Below are 23,053 nucleotides of genomic sequence, written 5' to 3'. Positions count from 1 at the left end.
CTGCCCGGCCTGGGTCGGTGCACGCCCTGGTGTCTGGTTGCTGCCCCGGAATTCAGGGCATCGGGGTGGGTGGTTGTGGTGGTGGGGGACAGGGGGGTGGGGTGGATGGGTGGGGGGTGGCGGGGGAGGTGGGTGGGTGGTGGGGGACGGGGCGGGGTGGATGGGGGGGTAGATAGGGGGGTGGTGGGCTGTGGGGGTTAGGGGGTTGGGGAAGGTGCGTGTACGTGTATGTGTATATGTGTGTGGGTGTGTATGTGTGAGTATGTATATATGTTTTTGTATGTGTGGGTATTTATGTAGGTGTATGTGAGTGTGTGGGTGTGTATCTGGATATGTATGTGTATGTGTGTGACTATGTATGTGTAAGTGTGTATGTGTGTGTGGGTATGTATCTGTGAGCGGGGTATGTATGTGTGTGAGGGTGTGTATCTGTAAGTATGTATGTATGTCTGTACGTGTGTGTATATGTGTGGGCGATTGGAGCTATGTATGAGAGAGTGCGGTGTCCTGTGGGGGGGGCCCCGGTGGGCCTGGGGGCGGTGGGCCCTGGGTCTGGGTCCTTCTGCTGCCCCCTGTCTGTCCTCACCTTCACTCCTCCTGATGCATGATGGGTGTGTGCTTCTTGGGTCGGTGGCTCTCTGGCCATGGTCGCTGTCCGCCCTGGTCCTGGGGGGGGGGGGGGGGGGGGGGGTGGCGCTCCTGGCCCTATCCTTCATCGGGGGGCTCCTGGGTGACGGGGGTGCTGCGGCATCCCCGAACCCCCCTCTCCCCCCCGCTCTCATGCACACACACATAGGGCTTTGGGAGGCGGGCTTATCAAGTTGGGTGTGGTGGAGGGGGCCATCTAAGTGGCCCCAATCACTGCACGCTTCGGTGGCTCGCCTCTCAGTCTTAATTGCACTTAGTCATCTAACACGACCAAATACATACAAACACACACGTCGGGGGGTCTTGGCGCGCTGTGTCGGGGGTGGGGCTGTTCAGGTAGATGAGACTGCTCGTTTGGCCTCACTCGCGGCACGGTGTGGTTACTGACCCTCAAATTTTAATCGCAAACAACATATACTCCATCAACACTCACGAGACGGAGGGGGGGAGAGAGGGCAATGGGATCTTCTGCGCCCCCGTTTCCGGATTCCTTCTGGTGGGGGGTGGGGCGGGGGGGGCTGTTGTTTTCCCCACAGGCCGGGGGTTTGGAGCGGCTGTGGTTTGGGGGGCTGCTGGCTCAGGGGTGCATACCTGTCTGCGGCGGGGGGGTGGGGGGGTGGGGGCGGCAGTTGTGGGTGGCGGGGGGTCCTGGATGTGGGGTTCGGTGTTCCCTTGCCTTCCGGGGGTGTCTCCCACAGGATGTGACAGTTGGATGACGCGGGAATGTGAGTGTGTTTGGGGTAGGATGGAGTGTGTGTGTGTGTGTGTGTGTGTGTGTGTGTGTGTGTGTGTGTGTGTGTGTGTGTGTGTGTGTGTGTGTGTGTGTGTGTGCGCGTGCTTGTTAGCGTGTGCGTGAGAGGGTGTGAGTGTGTTGGAATGTGAGTGTGTGTGTGTGTGCGTTTGGTTTAGGGATGAGTGGTTGTGTGTGTGCGTGTGTGCATGTGTGTGTGTCAGTATGAGTGTTGGGTTGGGGCGGGGGGGAGTGAGGCGGGAGAGGACAGGGGGTGGGAGGGGTGGGCCGGGCGGTGGGTTCCGGGTGGGGGTCGTGGGGTGGGGGGTGGGGTGGGGGGGGGGGGGGGTGGGGGGGGGCCGTGATGCCCTGGATCTCGGGGTGCGTGGCCGGAGCGCTGGGGGGTGTACTGGCCCGGGGTGGGTAGCCGCCTGTGTGGGCTGGTTCTCCCGGGGGGGTCATGGCCCTCCGCCTGGGTGGGGGGTTGGCTCCTGGGCTCTTGGGCCTTGGGCTCTCGGCCCTGCCCGCCCCGGGCGTCCGGCGCCCGGGGTGGACCGGCTCCTGCTGGTCGTGGCTCCGCGGGGCCCGGGCCCCGGGACTGCCGGGGTCCCCGGCCGGGGCTTTCCTCTGCCCCGTTTCTGGACTGGAGCGTGGGCGTCTGCCTGGGGGGGCGGCTTGGATCCGGGCTCTGTGATGTCCGCCGGCTGTCTGGGCTCTGAGGGCCTCTCTGGCCTGCTTCTGGCCTTCTCAGAGGTCAGAGGTCATATATGCATGATCACTGTCACCATCATATTCACATGATCACGTTGATCTTTAATCACTCTTTACATACTGGGTTACCTTGTCTTCTTGTGGTGGTTAGATTAATGGTGATCTGTAGCAGACCTCTCTTGATGCACGCCCCTAGTTTACTACTAGCTATATTCTACTACTAGCTATAGTTTACGACTAGCTATATTCAAAAAAAAAAAAAAAAAATCCGGTTTATGGTGTCCTTGCATTTCCTTCCTCCCCTACACCTCCTTTTATTTTTGTGGCCTGGTGTGTTCACTAATATGGTTCGGAAAAAAAGAAGAAGAAAAAAAAAATGTATGTATGGTTCTGTAATTTTCTGTGTTGGTTGTCGGCTCTGTTTTGGTGTTGTCTAGATTGGGGGTTTGGGATTGTTCTAGGTTGCGTGTGGTGCGTCGACAACACTGTTTTGTATTTTTGAACATAGGTTGTGCCCCCCCCCCCCCCTTCCGTTCTCCCTCTCTTTATCTTCCTCTCTTTCTGTCCCTGCTCTCTGAGCATTTCCATCCCGGTCCTGTCCGGCAGCCATGCCGGATGCCAGCTTTAAATAAAGGCAGCAGCAGGAGGAGACTCAGTCTCGTCCTGCTGCTAATATTAAAATCTGTTCGGATAGTAAAAGGCTACAATCATACAATATTGCACGCCCCAGCTGCCGAACAGGACAAGGGGAAAAAAAAAAAAAAAGGATTTATTGTTTCTGCCAAGAATCTCATTTAACACCCCCCATGACTTCTTTTCATCTCACAAGGATTTTTTAAAGACGGTTAGTGTATTTTTTTCCTCACTCTTATTAGGCTTGCCAATTACTTTTTATAATTAGTGTAAATATTTTTATTACAACTATTTGGGTTTTCCCGGTATCGACTGCATAATTTGTTCTTCTTCCTTATTGAATTCAGGATGCCTCTTGTGATCCATGGATTATTTCTCTCATATGTTTTATTGTCTTTTCAGGAATTTTCATCTGAATAGATACAGTTAATTCATGGATCAAGCAAGCATCATGCATGATTTGAATCAGCACAGTAAGAAATTGCATCCCAGCTCTTGGGTTGGAGAAATTATTGATAATTGTCTTGGTTGTCTTTGAGACTCGAGTGTATATTTAGAAAATCTGTCACCTTATTATCTTCTTTAGAGATAGCAATGTTGAAGTCTCCCAATATAATGCTCTTTTTATTAATTTGATTTAGAAGAACTAAGAGATTTCCAAAGTCGATGTTGAAAGTTTCAGTATCAGAACTCGGTGGCCGATATATTACACCGTTAACCACACTTGAAGATCCCGTTTTTAATTTAAGGAATAACATGTCTGTGAAACCATCATCAAAGTTCAGATCATTACGGACTTTTACCAAGTAATTTGATTTTATATATAAACATACTCCTCCTCCAGATCTGTCTGTTCTGTTTTTAGAATACAGTGATAATCTAATCTAATCTAATCTAATCTGTAGATATCATGACGTGTTTGTTCATTTATCCATGTTTCACTACAAGCTATTACATCACAACTTTTGTCAATACTGGCAAGGAGTGACACTAATTCATCATGGTGCTTATCGATGCTCCTGATGTTTAAATGTAATGCAGAGAAGGAAAAGCCATTCATCTGATTAAGCTCTTCGGGGGTATAATAATTACAGGTAGGATTTGTTAAGGTGTGGAAGCAACTGTCTAAATCACTGTCACAATCATTTACTACCATAAAATATGACAACATAGTAATTCGGTCTTAGCAAACCTATGACCATTAACAATCTTTTATTAAAGCACCCAGTGAAAAGACAAAAAGGTATGAACATCAAACAAAAAATTAAACAAAACATGATTTTCACCCCCTGTTCTCAGTTGCAATGTCCACTCACCACATATATTATTTATCACCTATGTATAGGAGAAAAAGCGGTACCCCATGTTTGACACTGTTTTAGAGTATCCCTGTTGGGTCGAGGGTTCTTGCCGCCCGACATCAGGTGGAACGTCGCGGACGATCCTCACAGATTGCCCCTCATGCTGGAGATCTCCCAGGCGCTTGGCAGCTACTGTAGCTATCGTGGGGCAGTGAATGAGGATAACCAACAGCTCTGCCAAGTGAGCTGCACCTTTTGATGCTGTGGTTAGGAAGGCGGCTGGGCACCCAGGTTCAAGACCAGTGGAGTGCACTCTCCACCATTCGTTTCAATACATTCGAAAACCTTTTGCGGACATTGAAGCAGCACACATTGTTTAAGGTGACGAGTTTGCTTTCTTGGACCATGCATTGACTTCTAAAACCTAACTGTGGCAGTGGCAAAGACTGTATATGGAGCATATAGACATTAAATGATTAAACCAAAAATACTTACAGTACGACTTGACACATCCCAGTGGTCATTTAAGTAACATCCCAGTAGTCCCATACTGTCATCCCATCCCAGAAGTCCAGTAGTTCCTGCCATCCCGGTTGTTCAAATACTGATCATCCTCAAGCAAAGGACACCTTATGCAGTATGTATAGCTAATAGCTAGACTAATATGTGGGACAATGTCAAGCTCGGCCTTATCAAATTATAAAAACATGCCAAAAAGCTATTTACAAGTGTCACACAAACACACACACACCTGGTGGCAGACAGCCGATTATCTAAAAAAATCTATATCACAGGGAAATGTATAAACTGTCATCATCCTCTGTACGACTTGGCTGCATGGAGGGAATGGTGATCAAGGAGCTCTGTCACGTCTACAGCTGCCCAGACATGAGTGGGAATCACGCTGTATGCAAATAAATGTCTGTCAAACCATTGTGTTTCCCACTTCTTTACAGCAAGCTTTATTGTTGGTGTGTGACTTTTGATCCAGTAGTAAAACTGATTGTTTGAGACCAAACTGAGGCTCACCACATGGATCATAGGATAGGAATACTGTCATGCCTGCTCTATATTCAGTTCTCTTAAATGTAACCCAGGCTGACACATACAATTCATTAAAAAGGGGAATACCTTCTAGACCGCTTTGGATCTCTTTAAATCCCTCAGTGTGGGTCAGAAATGTACTGTGCCCTGGGCCAACGTCTGTATTGTGGCACAACACAGTTCCACACAGGAAATTGTAGCACTGCATGATCTGATGGCGAAATGCCATTGTTTTACAAACGTTTCTGAAATTGCAAGTTACATGGCTAATCTGTTTGAAAAATACATGCCGAGCTTCAAATCTCATTGCCCAGAACTGCCTCAATGGGCCAAGTTTTTGATTGACTCCTGGATAGTGGAGCATGAAATGGTGTTTTGGCCGTAAATGTAGGTGAGGATAGAGGTCCAGAATGGGGGAGTGATGCTCTTTGATGATTTTGCCCAAGTACAGTGTCGCTGCTGCAGTAAGCGAAGGAGAAAAGATGAACTCCATACACAAGAGTAGTCCCAATGCTTATTACCCTCTGGGATAAGGTCGCCTATCATTGTTGGCAGTAACCTCAGTAGGCACCACATTTGAGATGCTGACTGCCGCATGGAGCCTTCAGGGTTTCTGAGATCACTCTTGCTTATGACAGAAGGTTTGTTGCCCTTATCACAAAATCCATAGTCAAAGCTTGCTATTATATAACTGAGCTTTTCTAGTGTGATATGCTTTTGCTCGATTAGCGAATTCAACCCAGGCTTGACTTCTTAGGGCCCCGCCCCTTCCAGTACATCATGCATGATGTCAACTGCCACATTGTCTGATACATGATAAAAAGACAAGTTGTTCAAGGCACTATCTCTTTCCAGTCCGGTCTGGGAAGAGTCCGCTTTAAGCAAATCAGCTTCAAAAGTATTGTGATCACGCAATAGTGCAGGATCTTCCAGTGTCAGAGACCGCACCATCCCTTTATCTGCTTTGCAGAACCGACACATAATTTCTGCTGAAGCTTTCAATGTAGCCAAGCAAGCCCAAATTATCTCCAACTACCTGGACCGCCGTGAACTTCACAACCCCTTGATAGTTGGGAGTATTAACAATGATGCCATCACTCTCTAGGCATCTGATCTCTTCCACAATAGGGTGCAGGATTGCATCAAGGCCATAGGTTGCTGCGTCATCTAATTTGTACACTGCTAAAAGGAACTGCGACTGCAAACTTGATAGCAGGTCTGGGGGCAAACTCTTCAAGTGGGATGGAAACCTCATTCTGGAACAATGGGTATGTCTTGCAAAACTCTTAATCAAAAACATCCTGAATCGCATCACCCTCTCTGTGCTGCCATTCTAGCATGGCCTGTTAAATCCCAGGAATTTCAAGAATCTTGGTCAAAAGGCTCTTCAATGGAACACGGTGATATGAATCAGGTATTCCAACTTGCCTGACAATGCCAGTGGCAGAGGCTGTTGGCTGAACATGAGAAACCCCAGACAAAGTCTCCTCGACAGGCCGAATGAAGTTTCCAAATTTGGCAAAATACTGCATCTGTTTATAATCCGTCTCCATCCCTTTGAAAGGCTCAGCTGCTTCTGAGAACTCCACTCCAAGCTCTTCTACCTCTGGGCTGTGATCAAGACCAAACTGATGAAATAAAGACATGGTCTTTGATTGCAGTCTGCTGACAATATCACTAATTATACTGGAGGTATGCTGAACCACAAAATTTACGTTTGAGTGTGTCATCAAAAATCGGGATCTTAGGCCACCCGATTGATAATGCCCTCTTGCTCTAATTCATCCCAATCCTCCTCAACTTCCTCAACTCCCTGAGCTGGCTCAATTTCAGTATTTACCATCTCAACATTCTTTACATGAACAGGTGGGGCTGTACCTTCATGGGGGTCATCAAGAGTACTCCCAACTTCATGCTCCTTTTCCAAGTGTCTTTTAAAAGACCACATGTAAGAAAATGTCCTACCACAACCGCTTTCGCTACACTGGAAATGTGATGATGGAATATGAATTATGTATTATGTATTATGAGGGATTGTATGTCACAGACGGCAGCTACTGTAGCACGGTCACGCTTTTCTCTGATTTTTCTCACCGGATCCAAGTGGGGGGGGGGACCTTCTACATGAGAGGGTACACTCTTGTGGGAGGGTCCCCCCCATTCTACATCAGTATCAACCAGGGAACGCGCTTCTTCGCGACCTCTCCCCTGGCACCGGAGAGTGCGGTCCTGGAGGCCGCCAAGGCCCTGCTCCACCCCCCCCCCAAGAAGACCGCACTCTCCGAGTGCCAGCCAGCACCAGACAGGATTTGTGACGGTGGAGGGAGAGGTCGCGGAGGTACGTATTTCCTCAGCTTCAACCTGACACCAGAAACACTATTCTGACTCTCCTCCTCTTCTTCCTCAGATCCGGTGGCCCTACCTGACCAGGGGAAGAGGGAGAGGAGCGCCCCCCCTCCACAGGATCACCCTGAAGAAGGTTAGTCACACACACACACACACACACACACACACACACACACACACACACACAGGGATGACACATACAGACAGAGACAACCTGACCCTGACGCTGAGAGACACTGATGTCTTCTGTGTCCATGTCTCACATTTGTCCATCCACAGGATGGAATGAGCGTTCCAGTGGTCCTGTGGAGGGAGGCCGCCCTCCACCCTCTGCAGCTGGGGGCCACTGTCACCATCAGCCACCTGAAGATGGTGGACAGCAGCTACGGCCCCCAGCTGCAGTCCTCAGCTCACACCAGCTTCCAGGTACGTCTGTCCTCAGTCTTTCTGACTGTGTCTGCTTGTCCTTTCTGACTTGAGGCTGACTTCTGCTCTTTGTCTCACAGGAACTGGAGGACGAGACGGTGGCCATCACGGTGGTGGGGGCCGTGCCTCGTGAAGAGGAGGAGGGTGTGGTCGAGCTCCTCACTGACGACGGAGAGGTGAAATGGCTCAGTGAGGAGCTCTGGGGGCCACACCAGGCCTCCATGATGGAAGGACCCCTGCTGCTCAACGTCTCCACGCAGGGCAAAAGAGTCACGGCCATAAATTCATGTGTATAGTTCATTTAAATCAATTCATGTATATAGTTCATTTAAATCAATTCATGTATATAGTTCATTTAAATCAATTCATGTATATAGTTCATTTAAATCAATTCATGTATATAGTTCATTTAAATCCATTCATGTATATAGTTCATTTAAATCAATTCATGTATATAGTTCATTTAAATCAATTCATGTGTATAGTTCATTTAAATCAATTCATGTGTATAGTTCATTTAAATCAATTCATGTATATAGTTCATTTAAATCAATTCATGTATATAGTTCATTTAAATAAATTCATGTATATAGTTCATTTAAATCAATTCATGTATATAGTTCATTTAAATCAATTCATGTATATAGTTCACTTGGGTGTTCTTTTTTCTCCTCTTTTTATCCCTAGCAAAACTTTTAGTTTGAGTATAATCTCTCTCTCTCTCTCTCTCTCTCTCTCTCTCTCTGCCTCTCTCTCTCTCTCTTTCTCTGCCCCCCTCCCTCTCTGTTCATTGTGAAAACGGTGGTCAAATATAACACTCCATTAGAGAAGGAGATGACTTAATCACTGGTGAGATTATCTGTTCATGCAGCAAGTATAGAATAAAGATTTTAAACCCAGAAACACTGCGTCCAGGTAAGGATAAACAACACGAGTCATGGTTTTTAGAGAGAAAAATGCTTTAAATCAGACTTTATACTGCCCAATAATAAGAGAGAAACACTAAATATAAGCAAATTGTTCTCATTTTAATAAAAGTAGTGTATTTTTTTCTGGCAAATCCAGGTTTACAATCAGGAAATCCATCAGTAAGTTCAGTCAGATCTACTACTATTAGCACAGTTCAGTTCCACTGAGTCTTGATATGACTTGATTATCTTGAAATGAGCCCAACAATAGAATAACTTCATGCTCTGTTTTTATTGACCTCATCCTCTATTTTGTTACAAAAATATGATTGGTGTTTTTTTCAGTATTAACATAAGTTTATTCCATTTGAACTCAGGATTTCACAGGTGCTGTCTGCAAGTGCTATAAAAATTTTCTTTCAAATATAAGTTAAAATGTGACTTTTTGGGATGTAATGTGAGAACAGAGGGCAGCTTGTCTCTCGTGGTGTTTCACAGTTAACACGTGCTGGAATGAGACAGCAACCATTAAAAGGGCTGGAAGACAAAACTCAAGTTTTATGTTTAAAAAACAGAAATGTTGCTAAATTTTGAAAGGAAGTCCTGGGGACCAACATGCCGTCATCCGTTGCACTGTCATCTGATTTGCTGCTCTGGGCATCACAGCCACAGCGATGCAGGTAGCTAAAACAATCGCCCTGCCAGGAGCAGATTCATGTCCATGATTAGGTCGCTTGGTTTTTCTAAAACAGCATGTCTTGGTAGCAAACAAAGTTTTGTTTAAAAACATATGAAGTGCACTTGTAAGTAACTGGATCACCCAGATTGCCCAGACGGCGTGATTTAGAATTGTGTGCTCGTGTGTGGAGCCATCCAAACCACACGCAGCACTCGCCGCCCATTTCATTTTCTATTTCTGATTTTCGGTTTCCACACAAAAAATATATATTTCATTTACAGTTTTCTGTCAGAAACCCTCCTGGAGACAGTGTAAAAACATCCAGACCTATCAAAAGACCAGAGTCGCTTTATGAACCAGACATTTATTAAAAACCTTCCTTTACTGTTTGAAGAGAAACTTTTCTATGAAGTAAACATCACTAAAACCTTGGAGGAAGCTTCAGTAATAAGAACAATAGAGACAGATTACTGCTCAAAAATAGATTTCACACACACTGGATCTCAGCCAAAAGGTTGAGAAGTGATTTAAAAAAAATTAGATTGTGAAGAAACAAATAATTCCTCAAAATCTTAGTTAAAATAAAAAAGAGGTACAACTTTTGTGTATTTTATTCAAAAAAGAATTAAGAGATCACCCAATCCTGTTTCACCTGGGCAAATACAGAAATAATAAGTAAAATTTCTACAAAAAACAGAGAATCAATGGTTTATATTTTATTTTATTCTAAAAAAAATGGCTGTATTTGAAAAAACTATTTCAACTCTCTTTGGGTATTTGTCTGAGAAATTTCTACATATAAAAATCTTTTTTCAACATTTTATCTCCAATAAAATATATTCCCTGCACAGATATATGTTGATTAGTTTCAGGTAATTTAATTCACATCATCTGTATTTACCGTGTTGGGCAGTCCGGCTTCTTTTCCTGGTCAGTGTCGTAACAAAATGGTTTCTCCTGGGGGGGTTGTTCGTCCTCCGCAGGACAGTCGGTCGGTGGGGCTGCCACCTCGCAGCGTACCGACACACGGGGGTCTTCGTCTGTCAGGAACCGACCTGGAGACCGTCCCGCCAAGGGTGACCCTACCAGGAGCGAGCTCCAGACGGTATCGCTCTCCAGGATCACTGGAACGCACAAGCCCCCTCGCCACATCAAGGCCAAGACCCAGAGGAGGTGTCAGAGAAGTTACCGCTCTCTTCAAGCTGCTCCACAGCAACGCGCAGAGCTGTGTCCGTGTCAACGGCCGTGACTGCGACTGGTTTTCCATCTCCAGTGGTGTCCGCCAGGGCTGTGTAGCTGCTCCAGACCGGTTTAACTGCATCATCGACCACCTGATGCCCAGGGTCTGTGAGCGAGCGCCCGGAGTGTCCTTTGGCAACGCCCACCTGACTGATCTGGAGTACGCCGACGAGGGATGCACATGGTTAACCGTTTAACCGTTAACCGATAACAGGAACTTTGACCGGTTAATACTATCGGTTAATTTTTTTTAAGCCCCAGCTGGAGGAGCTCTCCACAGAGCCGAGCGTCTTCCTGCACGCTGGCGTCATATTACAGATATCAATGACGGCGCTGCAGACGACTCCTTAATTCACTGATTAATTCCAGGTGCCTTCATGTTGTACAGTCGGAGGGTGTGTGTCTTTGTGCGCATTGACGCATGTGGCACAAAACCGGCGTTACGTTGAATATTATGTTTTATCTCCAGATGCCGCGGGTCGTCCAGATTCACAGTGAAATGGTTCAGTATGAAGCCGCAGCATCCAGATCAACATTAAGCTCCATCAGAACGGTTTAAAAATCAGATTTCAGAAGCTAAAACTTTATTTAGGAAATTAATAAGAACACACAAAAAGAATCACCAGCGCGCTCACTCTCCACATCATTTAAAAAACAACAGGAGACGATTGAAGCCTACAGTGCTGTTAGTTACATCTAAATCTTGTCGCTTTTTTTACATTTTAGATGAGAATTTGCTGTCATTGTAAATCTGCAGTTCAGCACCGGACAGCGCCGAGTCCGTCTCTCACTCGGAGCCACATTTCCGTGTCGGAATGGAGGGACGTCTGCGTGTCGGAATAGCGGTATTCCGGAATGGTGATGTGTCTGAACGGCGGTGCGTCGGAATGTCGGAGCGGCAGCATGGAGCCGCTCAGCAGGGCGTTTAAAGGTCGTCCTGCTTCGCGTGGCTTTGGAGCCTCGGCGCTCCACCGCTCCACGCTGTGCGTTCAGGCGCACTGTTCCACACATCCTCCACAAGCTTTTCCGGCTCTACAGACTGTTTCTCTGCTCCTTTATTACAGATTATTTAGAGAAAATGAAGCACATACATTGTCAGTGCGTTATCATTTAATATTAAAGTTTATTTAGCCTTTCTTTTTCTTTTTTCTGAATGGCGGGGCGGCGCCGGAGCGACTCCCTCGGCAGACCTTCTCCTCCCTCCAGACAGGCTGCTGTCTCCGTCCACGAGATGCCGTCACTTTTACCGTCATGTTCTGTTTTCTGTGGCGCTCTGGCGATGCGTATACCGGCGCCACCTGCGCGCAACGCGGTCACAAATTCTGGCTGCTGCGCGGACGTCCGCAGATCGGTCCGCGCAGACCAATGCGCAACACACACCCCGCAGACATGTGAAGCAGGACGGGCCTGAAATCTTATCGGTTAACGGTTAATAACCGGTTAAAGGGTGTCGGTTATCAGCCATAAAAAATATCTAAAATGTGCATCCCTAATGCCGACGACACCATCCTGCTCAGCACCTCCTACAGCCAGCCGAGGGACTCTGAGTGTGAACAGAGAAGAGGCAGAAAAGCTTGGTCTCCACGTGAGCTGGACGAAGACAAAGTTCATGCATGTCGGTGAGGGACCAGACCCACCTCCTGTCCCGCTTGGTCACGGCTCCGCTGAGCATGTGAAGCACTTTGAATTTTGACAGAGTTTCTCAGAGCAGATGCTCCTCACCTCGCAGCAGGGCAGCGGAGTGACGGGCTGACGCAGCGCGGTGCGTTCAGGGACGCTCCGGACACCAGAGCGTCAACCGAGAAATCCAACTTCTGAGCTTTTTTCAACCAAATCAAGTTTTTCTGATCTAATAAAACACCATGGAGATACAGAAGATGGACATACTTTGTTAAAGCACACACACACACACACACACACACACACCCACACACCAATATTTAGGAGATTCTGGATTTATTCAATCGTGATTTTAGGTTTCTGCTTTTCATATGAACTACAATATCATGTACAGTAGTCAGTCACACACCATCCTGGATACACTGTAAATGTCCACATTTAAACTACACTTTCATTAAAACAAATATTCATTTTGTTTGAAGAAATTTTTTCTCTGATGTCAACAACAATAAAACCTCAGAGCAAGCTTCAGTGAAAAGATCACTGCTCAAAAACACATTTCCACTATGCAGAAACAGAAGCCAGAGCTTACAAAGTAGAAGAGCAGTATTCTTCTGAGTTTTTTTTTTTTTTAAACATAATCAGAGCGTTTAGCCATTCCTGTTTCAACTGAGCTCATGTGAAAATACAGAGTGGCTCACAGTGAAAGTAACAGCACATAACATTTAGTATTTTATTATTTTTCCTTCAGTCCTCTTCATCCTCCATGTTTCTTGAAGAGCTGATCTGTCCTAGTTCCCTAGTAGATGGATTTTTGCTGGAAATGTGTTTGTAAATGTGTATTTATACTTCAGCGTTTTCTGTGTGAGAGCTCCTCTCCTGCTCACCTGTGGAATACCGCTGAGCCCTGATGAAATGGACAACAAATGTAAGACAATATCGGACCCCATAGGCATTTTATGTGGGAACACCAAGCTGCGGTTCTTTGGTTTCGGCTATGTTACAACCTTTTCTCACATAATCGCTGCTCATGAAGGTGGCGCACAACCACCAGTTCAACGCAAAGCAAGAATGGCATCATTTTAGCATTGTGTTATCATGCTAGCATAATGCTAGGATTGTGTTGCTAGCATTGTGCTAGCATTGTGTTGCTAGCATTGTGTTGCTAGCATTGTGTTGCTAGCATGTTGCTAGCATTGTGTTGCTAGCATGTTCCTAGCATTGTGTTGCTGGCATAATGGCATTATTTTAGCATTGTTTTGTTTAATTGCTAGCATCATTTTAGCATTGTGTTATCATGCTAGCATAATGCTAGCATTGTGTTGCTAGCATTATGGTAGCATTGTGTTGCTAGCAAAATGGCATTGTTTTAGCATTGTTTTCATGCTAGCACTATGCTACCATTGTGTCCCTAGCATTGTGTTGCTAGCATATTAGCATGGTGTTAGCATTGTGTTGTCCTCCTCCCTGTTGTCAGAGACAGAGACGTCCTTCCTACAGAGGACACAGACTCACTGAAGAACCAGAGGACCAGAGGGTAAATCCAGCACATAGAGGTTGAGTGAATGTGGTGTTGAAGGTGTAGAGGAGGATCAGAGAGTCAGAGGAGACTCTGAAGAAGGACAGAGAGCCAGCAGGACAGTCCACATACACTGCTACTCTACCAGAGGGGGGGTAGGAGGAGGAGGAGGAGGAGGAGGAGGAGGAGGAGAGGCGTGTTATTCTGTTATTGTGCCTGACAGAGTAATCTCCATTCCAGCACTCCAGACTCCAGGACTGATGATTCCTTCCAAACCAACACTCCCCACTGTCTCCTTTCCTTCTGATTCCTCTGTAACTCACTGATATAGAAACCATTCTGCTCCACTCGACCTCCCAGTAACATCGACCACTCAGATCATTTCTACACAGCAGCTGAGGCCAGTAATCGAATCTGTGAGGATGATGAGGATACGGCTGCTCTTCCTCCGCACGTGTCACCTCCCTGTTGTTGTTGGACAGTTTGAGCTCTCTGCTCATTGAGTTTTCATCCAGTTGAAGTTGAGAGAAATCTGATGGAGAGAAAAAGAGTTCAGTCCTGATGTGACACATGTGATGGATTTGTTGTTTGTGGACTTCCTGACATGTTGTTGATGGAGAGAAAGTTTGATGAGGACACTTTTTGTCAGGCTTCTCTTGTCAGGAATGTTTGAATGAATCCAAAGCTTTGATTGAAAGACAAACGGACAGTGATGAGTCCAACTTACACTTCCTCAGACCAGGTTTGAGCCTCTGCTGTCCACCATGGTCCACCCTGCAGGGAGAGAGAGAGAGAGAGAGAGAGAGAGAGAGAGAGAGAGGGAGAGAGAGAGAGAGAGCTTTAACCAGCACTGTCTCTGCTCAGTTGTCTTCAGCTGAAATATGTTTGAAAACACAAGAGAGGAAGGAATAAAAAGAGACTAAACAAACACTAATGTCTGTCAGTTGAAGGAAACATTGAATCGTGATGATTTGATGATTTTTCAAAGGATTTTTCGTGCAGAGTAAATGTTCCTAGAGAGGGAACAAGCAGAGTGGACTGTTTCCAAAAAGTGATTGTGAAGCTGGCCTGTGGTCACTGAGTGATGAGGAGTCGGACAGCGGAGTCCCGCAGACAGCTCCCCAAAACTATTCTGTTCAGTAAAAAAAGCCTTGAAGCTTCTCCTGTTTCCACGTGTCTCCCGCTGTGTTGTGGTTGTGCTGCGCGCTTTGTCGGAGTCATGAAACACCTGCTGCGAGTTTAATTCCGCCTGAAGAAAAAAGTTTTGTTCCACATTGACCAGGCCGGTTCATAAGAGATAAGATTCAGGGTTTATTGTTGCTGTTGTTGTTGTTTTAATCAAATGACATGGAAATTGCCTTTTCTAATTGAAACTTTGCTTGGAGAGAATATTCCAATAAAAACTGAGCTTGGAGGGAAGATTTTTCACCGGACATTTTGACCGGTGCTGTTAAAATATGTTGGACTTCGGCAGATTTTACCGGTCAAAGTCCGGTAATTACCGGATAACAGAAACCCAGTCCAGGACATCACACATGAAGCTTCAATGAACTCTATCAAAGAAAAGTTCTCCTTCTCATGATGGAGCCAGTGACCAGTGCTTCATCTGTGATGATGCTGTTCAACATTAAACAGGCTTCTCCTCCCAGAGTCTTTCCAACCAGTCTGATCATCAACTGGAGACATTGTGAAGAACATCTCAGTCTCCATGAGGAGCTCCTGCTGTGTGTCCATACCTGAGAGTCTCCAGTGAGCAGTGTGGATCCTCCACTGCCGCTGACAGCTCCTTCACTCCTGAGTCTCCTGGATGGTTGTAGCTCAGGTCCAGCTCTCTCAGATGGGAGGACTTGGATCTCACAGCTGAGACCAGAGAAGCACAGCCTTCCTCTGAGACCAGACACCCTGACAGACTGGAGACACAAACATGGCTGCATCAAGTCAAGAAGGAAGAAGGAAGATCCTCCACATGATCAAGCAGCAGCTGGATCCTGACCTGAGAGCTTCCAGTTTACAGTGAGGACTCTCCAGTCCAAGAGACAGACGCTTCACTCCTGAATCCTGCAGGTCGTTGTTACTCAGGTCCAGATGTGTCAGACTGGAGGACTGAGAGCTGAGAACTGAGGACAGAGCTCCACAGCTTCTCTCTGACAGACCACAGCAGCTCAACCTGAAGAAGAAGCAACAATGAAAACCACATCAATGTTTGTCATGGACTCAGTTCTACATCTCTGACTCGGAGCATCACAAACACAGTGAGTGGAGGATGGAAAGCTGCTGCTCTGCAGCTCAGCTGAGACTGGAAACTTGAATCTGCCCACATGGAAAAGACATTTAAAAAGCTTCTGAGAAGTTCCAATCCCCCCCTCCACCCCCCTGAACCCCACAGTGCTTTACAACAGCTGTGATGAGGAGAACAGAGATGAAGACCAATGTTTTCAGAGAAGACGCTCATCCAGTCAGCAGAGAGAGAGAGAACACAGGGAGAACATGCAAACCACACAGAAGGACACCAGGCTCTGGCTGGGGTTTGAACTCAGGACCTTGTTGCTGTGAGGCAGCAGTGCTGACCACTGCTCCACCGTGCAGCCCTGTCCAAAGGTTTAGTGTATTTCCAGTGTCTAGAACCTGCAGGGAGATTCAGCTTTTCTCATCTGCTTTCTATAATCGTCCAACAGCTTCGCTCCCAAATATAAAGGAATCCTTCAGTTTGTGATACAAGCATGAAATTGGGTCCACGTCCAGCCAAAGGCATTCCAAAAAGATCTAGATATGGAGGCATCATGAATTTTCAGCATGACGCCCATGGCAGCTGTTTTTCAAAATGGCCGCCAGCAACAACTGTTTTCTACAGAGATGGATCCAAAATGTTCCTGCAGACAAGATGTGTTGAATGTATTCAGCATATTGACTTGGTAATGTGTTGTTTTGATCATTGAACATTTCATTGAAAATTCAAAATGGCCGCCATTTCTTCAGACTGGTTCCATACGGATGATCTCTTTGTGGAATTATACATTTTTCTTGATGCAGATTTTTTTAATTGTTTTTTTTTTTTAGTTTTTTTGAATATTTTTTGTTTGGTTTTGCTTCTTAAAGTCTAAGTTCGGTTTAAACAGTTTTCACGTTGTTTACAGAATGAAGTTCAACAATCTCCTCACCCAGAAGGCTTTTCTGATCCGAACAGTGCTTCGGGAGAAATTTAGATCCAAAATGGAGCTGCAGACATCCGTATACAGCCAGCAGACGGGGCATCGGTAACGCCGCTCCTAAAACGGCTTCAATCATACAAAAAGTCATTAGTTTCACCAATATTTCATCGTGGTCCGCTCACGCCACTCCTCCACCACAGCCTGGTGTCATGAGATCAGTGTTGTGGTTTTGCTGACTGCTGAACTGAAAGCTTTGTTTACGGCTGCCGCGCACATGCGCAGTCCGGCTCTGGCCAGCCTTTCTTCTCTTTGAATCTGCGCTCGCCTTTCCATGTGCTAGTGAGAGGCTGCTAGTAACACCAACAGCAACGTTTAGCACTATTAGCTAACTAGCAACCTCAGCATTTGCCTATGTGGTCAGATGTAGGCTAGCTAACGCTAGCTAGCTAACGTTAGCGTTTGCCTGTGTGGTCTGATGTAGGCTAGCTAACGCTAACTAGCTAACGTTTGCAGTGTATGATCACTGCTATCAGGAAATCTCCCCTTAATCCTAATAAAAAATGCAGAAATGACCACTTCTGCATCACATGCAAGTTGAGACCATGAAATGGGCCTGAGATGAAGGGTAACTCCTGTTTACTGCAGAAAACACACAAAATGGTCAGAACCTCATGCAGATGTCAGGCTTGTACTGTGGCTCTCTGCCTCACTGCAAACACAGAGAGCTTTCAGTCCAGACACACCAGGAGAGTGGGCCATTTCTGCAAATAATGTAAATAATATATTTTATATCACAGTTAGAGCCTTGGTTATTTTTCTCTTAATCCCCAAGACCTCAAAGAAAAGCTATATAACATTTAACTTCTTGATAATTTTCTGTGCGTTTGCGATATATATGCGTGAAATTAATTTTTGTTTTTTTCCTCTCTCTATTTGGTCATATCTGTTTTTCTACATTGACATGACACCGCCACAGCATGCATATTCTTAAAGCTCTGGTTGTTCTGAAAAATAAAAATATGTTAAATACTTCATTGTTCTTCACAGGGTTGAGGATTTATAAGAATTCATACTCAAATAGAGCTGGAGGAGAACAGGAGTGATTTCATAGACCATTAAGATGTCAAAAAAATGTCCATTAAGCTTTTCTTTTTTTTCTTCTCTCTATATATATATACATGTGTGTATATATATATATATATATATATATATATATATATATATATATATATATATATATATATATATATATATATATATATATTTTTTTTTTTTTTTTTTTTTTTTTTTTTACAAACCAGCAAATATGTCCAGATGTCATGTTTTTACAACATGCTGATGATCATCATCTGCATTCCAACTTAAATTTGTATCGCTGGTTGCCTTTGTGTAATTTCTCTTTTTTCCCTTTTCTTTCTGGGTCATCAGAGGACGAGGCTAACCATCCTGTTGACTGTCAGGCTAAGAGTGAAAAATAATTTTATGGTGAGAGGAAGGTCCAACAAGTTTGGATGATAGCTCTATGAGGGTGTGACATGGGAAAAGGCTCAGCTGAACACTTTGATAAATGTTGACTGCAGTACATAAGCCTGTTTAAACTGACACTGTCTTTGCTCATTAACAGGAGCTTCTCAGGCATCAATCCTGAAAGAGGCTCCAAGACCAGGAAGTGGACAACAGTGAACCCTCATGTGGACACCCTTTGAGGAAACTACTGGACTTTAAGTGGGCATCATAGTTTTTTTTTTTTTTTTGTGTGCCACAGCAGTTGTCAGGCTCAGTTTTCAGTGGTTGTACTGTTATTATGACACAGCTGGGTAGTCCGGACAAAAAAGAGGAACATGTCTGTTGCTGTTATTGTGACACAAACGGTGGGAAGTTTATGAGCAGGAGGTTTAATTTCTTGAATTTCTTGGTGGTTATGTTGAACAACCTCTATTGGTAAATAAATCCGTCACTGGGCTGACAGTGACTTTACCTCAGAGTGGTGGCGGTGGGGGGTTTGCTTTAAATTGTACCATGATTGTAATGTGTATTCCTGCTGTGGCATTTTGTGGATGTTGCTTTTCTTACATATTAAAGTAAATTAGATGAAATTAGATGTTACTCTGACAGCTGGATAATTGAATCGCAGGTTTGGGCTCACATTTCAGGGTGTGGTGGCTGTGGGGGGGTTGATTTTAATTGAACAATGATTATATATTTACAGTAAATGGATGCTTCATCTGCATTACTTTCACAGTAAATTACTGTCGACTTGTGCGTTACTTTCACAGCACACACTGTAAAAGCACAGGGCCCTGTTGTAATGATGTAGAGCCAAAGGTTGTAATTCCCCAGTAGTGTCCTGTAACATCACAGTACTGCTTTGTCATGGACACTGTGAAGTTACAGTAAACAGTTGTGCTTTTGCAACAATGCATTGTAATGTCACAGATGTGAAATCACAGTAAATTGTTGTGAGGACATTTCACAGTATCATGCTGTAATCACGCTGTGAAAGTCATGCAAAACTTATCCAGTAATTTACTGTGAATTCACACCGAAACATTTTGCAGTGTGCTCTCTCCAAGCAGCTCTTATTCCACTGGATCGTGGATTCCTTTCACCGTTCTTGTCAGGTGGTGAAAAACCCTCTACCATGTGGAGTGTGCTGCCACTCCACCAGAGCAGTGTCCACACTCTGCCCCCCCCTGAGGGGAGGACCCTCAACAACATTTGCTCCGCTGCCTCCTGGGCGATGCCGGCACCTTTTTCTAGGTTTTACATCATGAACCCCACCACTCCCCATCCACTGGGTGTGGTCCTGGACTCTGCAGAGGCCTCTGAGTGAGGTTGGTCTCTGGGATTCCTCCTGACTGAGTTGAGATTCATCTTTCAGTGCTTTCAGCACCGCCCCCTGGTGGTCAGTTGAGATGAAATAGAGTGGAATTTAATGAATGTAAGTATGGTTCTATGAATGTTATCTTTGCATTGAGGTTGTGCTTTTACTGTCTGGATAATAGTGGATGTTGAGATGTTCCAATTTTCCATTGAGATGTTCTACAGATGTTCTGCAGATGTGAGGAGGAGAACAGAGAGTGGTGGGAAATATTTAACAATCATGTCAGAACCTGAGAGTCTCCAGTGAGCAGTGTGGATCCTCCACTGCCGCTGACAGCTCCTTCACTCCTGAGTCTCCTGGATGGTTGTAGCTCAGGTCCAGCTCTCTCAGATGGGAGGACTTGGATCTCACAGCTGAGACCAGAGAAGCACAGCCTTCCTCTGAGACCAGACACCCTGACAGACTGGAGACACAAACATGGCTGCATCAAGTCAAGAAGGAAGAAGGAAGATCCTCCACATGATCAAGCAGCAGCTGGATCCTGACCTGAGAGCTTCCAGTTTACAGTGAGGACTCTCCAGTCCAAGAGACAGACGCTTCACTCCTGAATCCTGCAGCTGGTTGTTACTCAGGTCCAGATGTGTCAGACTGGAGGACTGAGAGCTGAGAACTGAGGACAGAGCTCCACAGCTTCTCTCTGACAGACCACAGCAGCTCAACCTGAAGAAGAAGCAACAATGAAAACCAGCTGACTGGACATCAGGGACAGAATGTTTGGTTTTAATTATGAGACATAAATATTTTGCTCAGGTAAATGGATGACTGTATATCATTTCAGTTTGGATTTGTACATTGTGTTTTGCCATCCTGCACAAAAAAAGTCAGACATGTTCACATTTATGAAATGTAGAAAAACATTTGCATACTTGTAAAAAGTGGTTTCTATTTGTGGAAAAGAAAGGTGAATTTCCTTTGCAAACATCCTGTTCACAGATACAAACACAAAACTACATGAAAGACTCTGAAGTTCCAGTGAGAACTTTGTCCTTGTGAAACTGAAGCGTCCAGTTTGTCTTTCTGTCCTCCCACACTGCAGCAGACTCTTCAAGGGGAGCAGAGTTTCAGCAGGAGTTCAAAACATGAAATGAATCGTCTCCTGCTTCTGGTTTGGAAACTGTAAATCAAAGCAGTGAAAAGGAGCCTTTATGTGATTTTCTATGCTGTGTTTATTAAACAGCAGTGTGAGAGCCATCGGGAGTCAGCTCACAGAACTGTTCTACACTACATCTGCTCAGTCTGGAATCAAATGAGGCCACTAAGAATCTGATCACACTGAAAGCTGAATTAAAATGAGGAGCAGCTGGAACTACCAATCAGAGAGAACTTCATCATGGATTCACAGCATAGCGACCGCCGCCCCAATCCTCCCCCCATGGGATGATTGTGGCTTCTTCCAGAGGACAAACACTCCAGACAGAGAGACCTGTTCCTACACAGAAGACACTCATGGACTCAGCTGCTGTTTGGACCACAATCACCACCTGCTGACAAACACACCCTGCATCACATGGCATTCTCAGGGCTACACACTACACATTACTCACAACCCCCCCTGCAGTGTCCCCCACCCCACTGAGACCATGAAAGGCCAAGGGAGGGTTTCCCTGCTCCCATCCAAACAAAAAGACCCTCTTGTTATGATCTCCAGTGTCTCAGTCAGATGTATAATGTCTCAATGCTCCTCCTCATCACACGCTGTTTTGTGAGCATCCTGGACTCGTCCTGCTCTGTCAGCAACAACGAATATTGATACTCATTTGACTTTTTCTTAGTCCTGGGCAAAGATTAAATTTCTTAATCGTGATTAATCGCATAATTGTTCTGTGATTAATCACAATTAATCGCATTATGTGCACAATACAATAATGAATTCAAAAGTGCTCTGTAATGATCATTAATGCCTGATGAAAATATTTGTTAGCATTAAGGTGTGTTAGCAAGTTATGACTGCGTTATTAACGTGTTAACGTCCCCAACCAGCAGCTACCAGCAGGCTCCAGCCAGCAGTGAACACCAGGCTCCAGCCAGCAGCTACCAGCTACCACTTTGGCTGCTAAGTGGAGGAGAGAATGCCGGGTGGAAGGAGCAATACACAGGATAAAGACATCGCAACCACAGACGACCTGGAAGAAATCAAAAGATCTCTAAACTTTATGTCTGGTGAGTTGACAAAGCTAACATCACAGCAGGAACGACTAATTAAACTAGTGGAGGAAGTGAAAACGCTGAAAACCATGCTAACAGAGAAAGACAGAATGATAACTGTGCTGGAACAGAGGGTGGACGAACTGGAACAATATTCAAGAAGAGACAATTTAGTATTAACAGGTCTGGAAACTAGACATCGAACCTATGCTCGAGCTACTGCCAACTTGGAGACAACTGAAGATGCACCACCTGAAGAACTGCAGACACTGGTGCAACAAGTGGTGAGCTTTCTGCACAGTAAGAACATAAACATCCAAAGTGATGATATTTCTGTTTGTCACACATTACCAAGAAAGACAGAGAAGGCAAAACCAGCTATCATCATTAGATTCATCAGTAGAAAGCAGAGGAATGCAACGAAACTGAAAGGCACTCATGTATACTTAAATGAACACTTGACAAAAAAAAATGGGGACATTGCACGAGAGGCGAGGATGCTAAGAAAACAGAAAAGAATTACGGCAACTTGGACTAAAAATGGCAATGTATGGATTAAAGAACAAGAAGAGTCACCGGCTATGATGATAAGAGACCCGAAGGACCTACAAAGATTTAGAAGAGGAAAATGAAACACTGTTGACTGAAAGTATTTGACATAGGCTAAACGTAATGGATCAAAGAGTGGACACAGGAGAACTACTTGAACATGGATGTTTACACAAACTTAGATACCGATTTAGACAGTAAAATATATGAGGTAGATGAGGGTACATATATAAATGGTTTGATTTCTGCTAACAACAAATGTGAATATTACACTGAGGAGCAATTTAATGATAAAGTAACGATGAATGGCGCACTGTCTCTCATCCAATTCAACAGCAGAAGTTTAAAATGTAACTTGGCAAAAATCAAAGACTACTTAAAACAATTTAGAACGACTTTTAGTATAATTGCAGTGTCGGAAACATGGTTGAATGATGGGGAAATGGAGGAATATCAGATAGATGGTTATGAGTTGTATTATGTAAATAGAAGGATAAAAAAAGGTGGCAGTGTAGCTTTGTA

General features: G+C 45.0%; 3 protein-coding genes across 3 annotated transcripts in view; 2 read left to right on the top strand and 1 right to left on the bottom strand.

Moving 5' to 3' along the window:
• The window catches only part of LOC115382179 (NACHT, LRR and PYD domains-containing protein 3-like), a 1,352,480-nt gene that overhangs the window by 595,855 nt on the left and 733,572 nt on the right, over positions 1–23,053 (top strand). The gene's annotated exons all lie outside the window — the stretch shown is intronic.
• LOC115382194 (NLR family CARD domain-containing protein 3-like) overlaps positions 1–23,053 on the top strand; it is a gene marked incomplete at its 3' end in the record, with an annotated part of 1,416,821 nt that overhangs the window by 800,975 nt on the left and 592,793 nt on the right.
• LOC115382184 (NACHT, LRR and PYD domains-containing protein 12-like) overlaps positions 12,830–23,053 on the bottom strand; it is an 815,989-nt gene continuing 805,765 nt past the window's right edge. Inside the window, exons 9-13 of the mRNA XM_030083872.1 lie at positions 20,324–20,497; positions 15,798–15,971; positions 15,541–15,714; positions 14,532–14,578; positions 12,830–14,336 (exon numbers count right to left, since the gene is read on the bottom strand). Of these exons, the coding sequence (XP_029939732.1) occupies positions 13,780–14,336; positions 14,532–14,578; positions 15,541–15,714; positions 15,798–15,971; positions 20,324–20,497 (1,126 nt within the window). The 3' untranslated portion in view covers positions 12,830–13,779. The remainder of the gene's footprint in view (positions 14,337–14,531; positions 14,579–15,540; positions 15,715–15,797; positions 15,972–20,323; positions 20,498–23,053) is intronic.

This window comes from Salarias fasciatus, chromosome 23 (genome assembly GCF_902148845.1).
Source record: "Salarias fasciatus chromosome 23, fSalaFa1.1, whole genome shotgun sequence".
Taxonomy (NCBI): Eukaryota; Metazoa; Chordata; class Actinopteri; order Blenniiformes; family Blenniidae; genus Salarias; species Salarias fasciatus.
The sequence above is the reverse complement of the archived record's forward strand: the minus strand, read 5'-3'. Positions and strand labels throughout refer to the sequence as shown.